This window comes from Triticum dicoccoides, chromosome 3A (genome assembly GCF_002162155.2).
Source record: "Triticum dicoccoides isolate Atlit2015 ecotype Zavitan chromosome 3A, WEW_v2.0, whole genome shotgun sequence".
Lineage (NCBI taxonomy): Eukaryota > Viridiplantae > Streptophyta > Magnoliopsida > Poales > Poaceae > Triticum > Triticum dicoccoides.
Window position 1 is genome coordinate 707,931,906 of NC_041384.1, and position 10,297 is coordinate 707,942,202.

The following is a 10,297-nucleotide window of genomic DNA, read 5'->3' on the forward strand; positions in this document are numbered from 1 at the left end:
CTTGTTACTACACGCTTCAAGAAGCATTAATGTTTTGATTATCAGGATGCTTACCCTATTGTAAAAGCTTCCACCATAAGAATTGTACTAGCACATATGCCCGTGCGTTGCAACAGGGGTGAAAATTGATATGTAGAGATGCGCAAGCACAACATATCAACTCATTAAGTAGTTTAACTGACACACTCAGTTGCCCTAAGGGAACTCCCCACTATATTTGAACTTATAACATTTGTATTAACCCTAAATTTAGGTTGTGAATGTGCAGCCGATGAACTTACAACACGGCCAAGTTAAACAATGTCGGATTGCAATTATACATTAAGTTATATCATACTGCCATAGTCTCATAATATACCAACTATCTCATGTTCACCGACAATCCTGTGTACAAAGCATCCAGAGTTTGGGGAGTTAATTTTTTCTTTTTGAGATATGTGAGTTAAATCCTTCCTACTCAACTGTAACAAAATAATTGTGTGTTCGTTTCTCCAGGGATAATCAGGACCCACTCCTCACCCTCTATCGATTCTCGAAGCGGTTTATTGTTTTTCATACAACTTGCAAACATATATAAACTGATGAAATTTAGTGTAAGAAAATAAGAAGTGGTTGTTTAATTTCATAAGCAAACAAATCCTATCATTTAGGTTTCAAGGGCTCGAGGGCCAAGACTCTGCGACCAAGATACAACCTCACGCGAAGATTAAATGCATCTAGCTGTAGCCAATGACCGCGTGAAGAAGCAGTTTCCACGTAAATATTATATTTTGGCTGCCACGTGAGATATTTGGGCTCGCATACAATGCACCAATTGGAGGAAAGAAAACCCATTGCATGCATTGGCTGGTGTTCTATAACGATCTACTAGGGAGATTAAATCAAGCATTTTTCATGAATGACCCAAAAATAACGGACATAATCAGTGCACCTGGCTTAATAATGATGGACGGAGGTAATAGACATAAGTACGAGCTAGCTCAATTTACTCACTTAAGGTTTTTCTTTTTTTAACAAATGTTCAGAATCTTAAAAAATGTTTGCATTTGTAAAAATTAGTTTATTTTTTAGAAATGAATTCTTTTTATCAAATTTTGTCCAAAAATTCAGAAATAGTTTATTATTCCAAAAAAATCACTTCTTTTAAAAAAAGTTTGAAAACTAAAAAATGTTTAAATCTTCTGTTGCAATTTTTACAAGAAAAGTCGAAGAACTACGGTGGCAGACGTTGTTAACTCATGGGAGGTCGGTTCCACCCACGCACAATTTTTTGTTAACTGGTTTTTATGTTTTGCCACTGCTGTTTGTTTCTTTAATTCCTACGCTACAAATATTTCACAAAAGTTAGCTTGTCATACCGGCAAGGGGTGTGGGCACAGCACCCACTGGTTGCTGGTTCGATTCCCACCTGGGCACCTTTTTTATATTGTTTTTCGACTGGATAAAGAGAAATCTCGCACGAGAGGATTTGCAGCGAACGAAAAATATTAGTCCCATATCGGACGAAAAAAATCTGGATCCCATCACAAACCATAAAAAGTGGAGAAACAATTCTCCCTTTAATATTAGGTAAAGATAAAGATTACGCACACCAGTCTCCAAGGGATGGTGTTTATGCTTGTTGTGCAGAACGCGACAATTCTCAATGTTATGCTAAAGAAAGTGTATCTCAAACAACCACTGGTATATGAAAATGGCTACACATATCATTATGTTTGCAAACTTGTCAAAGCACTCTATTGCTTTAAAGAGCCCCATCGAGCATGAGACTCTTCATCAAGCATCTCATGCGTTGGGCAGGCTAACATACAAAACTATCATGCTTCTTCGACGATAGGGTCATCTCCCGTGAAATCCTACATTGAGAGAAAAGTGTTACTTAAGTACACATGTCCAACTCAACAATTCATATGCAGCACATAGATTCATACAAATGAGAAAAACTCTTACTTCCAGGTTCATGTGGGAAAATATATCATCCACTGAGAAGGCATTGATTTCATTCAGTTGATCATTAAGAGGTTGCTGATCAAGTGTGCCTTCTTGCATAGGAAGAATGCTAGCTCCATCCCCGCCATCAAGTAGCTGAGTCAATGAGAAGAAATCGTTTGTCTGAAGGTTGTGAAGCATCGAAGTAGTTCTTTCACTATTGACCAGATGATTATCTTTAGTTGAAGTTCTACTTGCATCAAGTGCAGAGCTACCATTCAACATTGTTCCTACTGAGCTTGTGTTGCTTGCCATGTTGAATGGTGCCATCTGCTCAGTGAAGCCTCCCACTAATGTGGTATTGCTTATGAATGGTGCCTTTTCATTTTGCAGAGGCAACCGACTAGATGACATTGCATAGCTCTCTAGTTGGTTGATCTGTGGGAAGTTCACCTGTGATGCGACAAGAGACCTCCCGCCACCAACTGTTGTATTTGCAAATGAACTTTGACGATTGGAAGGGGTTTTGCCTTTGCTTGTCTCCATTAGCTTTCCACACATGAGGTCAGCATATGAATTACTATAATTGAATGAAGGAAATTCATCTAACTTTATCTCATTGGGTATGTTGTTGTATAGGCTGACGGGAGGGTCACCAAAACCTGTGAATCTTCTTGCATCTGACGGTTGTTTCCCAACATACCTCGGCACTCTACCATCATGGAGGTATGACCCCATGTCGAAGTTGCTTTGGGTGTTCATCGCCGGAGCCAAGTGACCTATTGCACCATAGTTGTTTGTACTCCAAGAGGAAGTGTCGCTAGAGGACGCACTCCATCTTCCATGTTCATGATTATGCATGAAATTGTCCTTGTTGTTCATGTTGTACGATGAGTTCCATCTTTCATATGCATCACCAGAGTGATTTGAGTTGACTTTTTTTAAGTGCAATCTATACTTCTGAAATAAAAAGATAGACAAAATAACAAGGTATGAGATGGATGCTCGTCAGAAAAAAAATAACAGTAAATATGTGAGTACAAAAAGAACTAATGATATTGCATGGGTAAAAATACTCCTAAAAATATTAGGCATGCATTATATGAGATAAGCCTCGCATTTTAAGGGAAACATTTAATTAAAATTACACTTCATGATAGTTGCATTACTAGAGCTTTGACTGATATGTTTCCCAGAAAATAAAAGCTTGCACTTATATATGACAAAGTGTTAGCCTACGAATAATAGTAAGAAAAACATAGAAATTAAGCATAAAGGTCGAAAATAAACCTGTAGATGACTCGCGATATTCTCTCTACTGAGGTAATCCACATTCATCAGCTCCAATACCTTTTTTGGAACAGCCCCTACAATTATGTAATAAAAAATTATAATGAAAATATGGAGCAGCCAACATTGTCAATGAATGAGGCACAAGATGTGAATTCTTACTATCAAGGCCGATCTGGTTGATAGCTTCTAGAAACTTGTTATGCAGCTGAAGTGTCCATGTCACCCTTGGCTTTCCGTGGGTGGTGGATACACATGTGCTTTCATTGTGCTTGTTAGAATCATCTCCAACATTTCTCTTATTCCCCGGTAACTTACTCTTTTCAGCAGTCGCTGGTTGAACTCTTTGGACATCACTGTCATGATCGCTGATGTGGCTTATTGCTTTGGGATTTCTCCACCTTTGAACATGTTGCCATATGTTTTTTAGCTCATGGGTACGAACTGGCTTCACCATAAAGTCGGATGCGCCATGTTCTATCCCCTTCATCACAACCTTCTTGTCGCAATCGACGGATAGCACTGCAGGCCATATGACCAATGACTTAGATTTAGAATTTAGAAATTCACAAAACTCTATGAAGTGTGCATATGTTTTGGTCAAAGTGCCTATAGACAAAAAAAGCATTTCAATGTTCAATTTTATAATTCTGCTTCAATGTAGACTAAAATGGGAAAAATTTCACACATTCAATATGAAGATACAGAAATAATGGCTGAAACAATAACAATAACACAATGCCTAAGCCATATCACGACATGTTCCACGTAGGGAAAACACACCATCGTGTCTAACTATTGGTGAACCTGAAGATCAAGTAATATTATTGGCAGTCAACCATGTTTCTCTAGCATACTAGGTAACATCTATCGGCCCACGTAATGCTCTAAGCATTTTAAGTGATCACACTCATATTAGTTTTTAAACGTTAAGCACCATTGTCAATAGCTTTTTTATTGCAACTAGCTAATTGTCTGTGCTTGCCACGGGGGCATACATATTCTACGTGATAATTTTCATGATTAATGTGGTCCTCGCGTCTAGTGCTCGATGATACTTTTTATAATTAGTGTGATACTCCTGTCCAAAGAATGATACTCTTCATAATTAACGTGGTCCTCTCGTCCAATGCTCAATGATACTTTCCATAAATTAATGTCTAGATAATTGACATGTGTAAATAACTATGCAGCTAATTAATTGCATGCAGCTGTGGGCGAGGCAGAGATTGGGCAAGAATTATCTGGGATGATTTTTGGGCATTAATAGTAGAGATTCAGGAAAATAAGTACGTGTGGTTGCACTTTCTGTGAATGTAATTTGACTATAAATTAGTGTGCTGGTTCAAACTCAACAAATATGCAGTATTGTATGCATTACCCATGGTTAACCTACTCGACGTATGTATTTAAAAGTGACACTCCTACTTTATATGCTATTCTCGAGAGTAAATAGTCATAAGGAGTAACAACTTTAAGGAGAATGAACATGAGTAGTAATCTCAATCTTAATAATATCAATACAACATAGGTATTTCTTAATTGTAGTATTCATGAAACCCCTAGCAAACAGATGTGATGCAATTGTGTACTTTGTGTGATTGGTAGAACACGGATTTTAATATTAGCTTTGGAAACAACTAAATATAACTTGGTCATATCATGAAATATGAATAGATTATAGTTTTCGTTCTTATTGGTAGGATTTTACAACTAATTGAGATGATATAAAATTAAATTCTAGATGTTCATAAATACAACCAACGAACACGTGGATAGTGGGGTCTACATTACATTGGAGTGATAGAGACTCTCACTAAGCCAAACTACTCATTTATAAAATTAAATTGTAGATAGTCCATAAAAGACGCCCATCGAACACGTGGATGTGGAAACTATGTTACATTGGAGTGACACAGACTCTCACTAGGACAAATTAGCCATTGGAGTGACCATGTCTCTAGCCTACTAAACACTATCAACCTAATTATTAAAAACAATAATTGGGATCTCATAATCACGTGCTATCTACGTTTGTTCCCCTTTCCCACCATCCATCCGATCTGATGGATGGATGGTTAGATATGATCCCATTGTTTTGGGCTAGAAACCGACATTGCATCCCCTACTAACTCATGTGTCGCTCCACCTCCGCTCTCCCGCCCCACTTGCCATCCGATCGGATGAATGGCTGGATAGGATGCCATTGGTTTGGGCTAGAAACCGACAATACGTCCCCTACTAACTCATGTGTCGCTCCACCTCCGCTCTCCCGCCCCACTCGCCATCCGATCGGACGGATGGCTGGATATGATGCCATTGGTTTGGGCTAGAAACCGACAATACGTCCCCTACTAACTCATGTGTCGCTCCACCTCCGCTCTCCCGCCCCACTCGCCATCCGATCGGACGGATGGCTGGATAGGATGCCATCGGTTTGGGCTAGAAACCGACAATACGTCCCCTACTAACTCATGTGTCGCTCCACCTCTGCTCTCCTACCCCACTCGCCATCCGATCGGACGGATGAACGGTTAGATGGGACCCCGACACCCCGTTGGTTCGGACTCAATGGGGATCCTGTTCTTTAGAACTCTTCCAGGTTAGAAATAGAGTGCGGGTGCCGTGCATGTGTACGTGGTTTCATAAAATCGTCCTAAATATATAGGATCTCACATGCTGCCCAAAGAAATTAATATCCTCTCAGGGTAACTCCAAGATTGAGGAGTAAAAGCACGTTGTTAAGAACAATTGTCAATGCTCAGGGATGCAAAACACAAAAATTGGACTTTGAATTGAGAGCTGTGAGAGTACTGATGACGGGCAGATCCATCTCGAGGCGGATGAGCTCGAGGAGCTTGAAGCCGTCCATGTCCGGCATGCGCACGTCGGTGATGACGAGGTCGAACTGCTGCTTCCCTGCCATGAGCATCCTCAGCGCCGTCTTTGCATCCATCACCGTCGTTGCTGCATAGCGGCAAGCATTATTCGCGAGCAACAAATAGATCACAAGGCCCCGATTCTAATGGACTATGGCAAAGTGGAGGGATCAAGAGACTCACGTTGGTACTTGCAACGGCGCAAGAGGGCTTCTAGTACCGTGAGGCAGACGCGGTCGTCGTCGACGACGAGGATGCGTAACCCCTCCGGGAACTTGTCCTCCGCCGCATCCTCCATCATCTGCCTTCGGTCCCCACCCATCGTGGCCATGTTCTCCGAACTTCTTCCCACCTGGAAAAGCAAACGCCATCAAGAAAAATACTGATTAAAAAACAAGTCAACACAAACCTCACAGCCATCTAAGAACACAACCCAAAACCTCTATTAGCTTCCTCGTCTCAGGACACAACTGAAGTTAATTACTGAACAATCCAGATTTCAGAGGAGTGGTGAGAAGGGCTGGAGGATGCAGGGCGTCTATTTATAGGGCTAGAGGGGTCAAGGGAAGTCTTGCGGTCCAGAGTGTGCATGCGCTAGTTTCTACTCCTTAATTTCTGCAGCTAGGCCATTTGACCTGGCGATGTCAATGTGCGTGTCTTCTTGTGCAATCGGCCCATGGTTCCTTCCATGAGAGGTGAGCAAAACCACGGGTTGTGCTGCTGTTTTTTGCTTTTGTTCTTTTCTCACCAAATGTTTAATGTTGGAACACAAATGTTATGATCTTGAATTACAAAAGGGAGAGGCTCCTGCTCCTGCTTCCTTTGACCCGGAACAGAGAAAGCGTTCATGTCTCAATCGTCAGATTCCTACCTACCTTTGCATGGCAACGTGAGAATGTGAGGGCCTAATATAAACTCAAGGAGTGGAAGTCCTTTTCCACTTATCACTTTGTGGAAAAATAATATGACAAGGGCATTTTTATCTGAAGAAAAACACTTCAAGAAGATAAGTTCAAGGGTGTTTCAGACTAGGGAGTACCGGATGCACCCTAGCTAAGGACGAGAGTAAGTGAGTAACACACAAATTCGAACCAAATGATTGCTTATCATGAGGTGTCAGGCCTATGTATTAAACAAAGAAAGAAATATATCGTTTACAAAGAAGGGAGGAAGAAATACAGGGATAGAAGAGTGGAGTTCTTGTGGTCCAGGCGTTGGATGTCTGTAGTTTCTGCCATTTTTATTTTCATTACTCTCCATAAAAAGAAATCAGTTTTTCTTCCCATTCCAGTGTCAAATGTCAACTTTCTTGTGGTCCAACGTTGGAGCTAGATGATATCGTCTGTATTCCAAAAGAGGCTTTTGGCGATGTTCATGTCATATCTCAAATTAATACCTCACCTTTATTCTCATGAAATTTGTTTCGGTGCACCGAAAGCGTATGTTCATGGTCTCACTATATATATAAACTAATAGATGATCCGTTGAATGAGTTAGGCAATTTGGAGGCCCGGCCCAGTGAACCAAGATATTTTTAAATGATAAAAAATCCTATTTAAAAGTTTTAATATATTCTGAAATAGCTTGACTTGTAATTGATGTATTTTACATATGTGTAAGCTTCTCTTAAAATATACTTTACCATGTATGTAAATTTGTATGCATGTGCTGTTTGCTATTTCTAAATGTAGATCTTGGTCCTTTTGTGTACGTATATATATAAACATGTTACATGAAAATTTCTAGGTGCAGTAGATAACATCTATATGATCATTTCCAACAAAAATACACCTCAACTATTTTCAAAAACCCAGACTCGACGGAGTCCAGGGTCCGATCAAACTTTATCGCAATCAGTTTGAAGTAATCACAAAAGGAAACATGACAATGCTTACTGATTCTGAGCGCATCACGCATAAATAGAGAAGCAATGAAAAAAATTAATTTAAACTTTAAGTGTTGGACCAAAATGATATGGTGTGATTTCGACGAGTGGAACTCCCAACCACTTAAAACACATTCTTGAAGAAGTAGGCATGCGATGGCTGCCGTTTCTTGTTCTTGTTTGCAAAATATTAGAGATCAATGATATCCTGTGAACTTCCCTGCAGCTCGCATTATTCATGGACACGAATAATTATATTATGAAATGCCAACATATGATCTGACAAATCCTATTAAAATGATTTAAGGGATGCGGTAGCGCTTACTATCATTGTGGAAAAATGCTTAAAAATTCCTGGCCAATGGAGATGAAAGGAGTCAATGTGCCACATGACAGTTGGAGATGAAAGAACACAATGTGCCACATGAGAGAGGGGAAGAAAGGAGTCAAAGCGCCACTCGACAAAGAGAGATGAAAGTAGTTAGCACACCACGTGAAAAATGGAAATGAAATGATTCAACCCGACACATAACAAATGAAGATGAAAGGAGATAATGCACTATGTGACAAATATATGTTGTAAGAATAAAAAAGTTTGGATTTGGAGGGCAAGATTGGAACCCAATGATTTCTATATAGAAAGACCTAGAGCCACCACTTAAGCTCATTGCTTTAAATGGAGTCCAACATGATGCACTGATATAATGTTTTTCTCTTTTTAGGAAATTGTTTTTGAAGAAGATGATGACCCACCCAATGGAAATGGAAAATTTCTACTTTTTACGATGATGTTTGACGTTTGACTCTGCATAGGTCGGATACTATACCCATACAACGAATCACCTCATGGGTCCTGTACCATTGTACGATGCCCTTACGGGTACTCTAGAGATACTGCACTAAGATCCACCCCAAATTTGGTGATGTCAAATTGTTGGGAAACATAGTAGAAGACCAAAAATCGCCCTACGATCAAGATTCCGGATCACTATGAAGATGCATAGAAGGTTAGATGGGATTGTCACCAACTTCGAGTTGCAGTGGAAGAAGAGTTAGTGTAGATCGTTCTTGAAGTCCCTCGAACCGTCCAAGATGATCCCTTGAACCGAATATCGAAAGCACGGGCTCTCTATGGATTGCACGCGTACGGGCTTCACGATTCGGCAGAGCTTCGCCATGCAGAGTTTAGCATTGCCTGATAATTAGGGGAGGGACTCTATTATCCGGATTAGAGAAAACTAGAACTAGGTCTAATCAATTCTAAACTAGAATTAGAACTAGAGAAGGGGCTCTCGAGGCAAAGCCACTTGTCTCTCTAGGGGCCCCCCTCTCATGTATATATAGGCGTGGGGGAAGGGGAGGCCGACTTGGAGAAGGAGCCTCCCTCCCTTGGTGCATCGGCCAAGGAGGGGGGCTCCTCCTCCAACCCCCCCTAGCTTGTCCAAAAAGCTAATAAGGGCGCCTCCACTATTGAACCCAATAACTTTTCCCATTAGGCCTTTATTATTTTCCCTACCCATAGCCTCTAAATAAAGGGGCATGTTAATCAATATTTGAGCCCTCTATATTAATATTAGGTTCCTGAAAACATTTTCTATTTATATATTTTCCCGGTATTACCCGAAACGCTTCCGATTTCTCTTGAAACTAGTTCTTTCATTCCCGAAACAATTTCGGTAATATTTTCATTCCTCACTCCACTAGAACTCATCAGATTGTAATTCCCTGTACACGTGGCATAGGCGGGCGGAGGAGGAGAAGCAGACGTTTATGTGCCTTCTTCTCATGCTCTTAGTGATGTGTGAATGGGCCCACCTTATATGTTGGTCCAACTCACCCTCCACGACCGAGGTGGGATTAAACTTTTCACACTCTCTTGTCGAGTAAATGGGCCTCTAAGATTTTCAAGAATTACTGGAAATAAGAAATGGCCTAAAAGCCCAATAATTCCAAAAAATAATACAATGATAATTGGTTTCCAAGAAATAAGTATTTTTTGTGCGATCCAAAAAGTAAGCAATTACCTTTATACCTTCATAGAAAATGTAATTACTTGTATGAATAAGTCGACATCATAAGTATTATTGTCTAGATATGACATCCGTGGAAATGGGAACTGTATCATCGTTAGTCTGTGCCATACAGAAAAAAAAGAGTCTATGCCATTTTTTTTGAAAAGGAGGAAAACCTCCGGCCTCTGCACCGATAGATGCATACGGCCATATTATTTAAAACCACAAGAAGGTCTTAAGTTCCAATGCTGCTCATAGTCCGAGCAAAAAGAAAAAAAATAAGTCTGCAACGTGCCGCACTT

General features: G+C 40.3%; 1 protein-coding gene across 1 annotated transcript; it reads right to left on the bottom strand.

The window, feature by feature from the left end:
• Positions 1 to 1,597: 1,597 nt before the first annotated feature.
• Positions 1,598 to 6,434, bottom strand: LOC119273391 (two-component response regulator ORR24-like). Its single transcript, XM_037554563.1, has 6 exons — positions 6,282 to 6,434; positions 6,034 to 6,186; positions 3,382 to 3,741; positions 3,220 to 3,296; positions 1,951 to 2,889; positions 1,598 to 1,856 (listed from the first exon to the last, which is right to left on the bottom strand). The coding sequence occupies exons 1-6, from the start codon at positions 6,427 to 6,429 to the stop codon at positions 1,818 to 1,820; spliced, it is 1,716 nt and encodes a 571-aa protein (XP_037410460.1). The 5' UTR covers positions 6,430 to 6,434; the 3' UTR covers positions 1,598 to 1,817.
• Between the last annotated feature and the right edge of the window lie 3,863 nt (positions 6,435 to 10,297).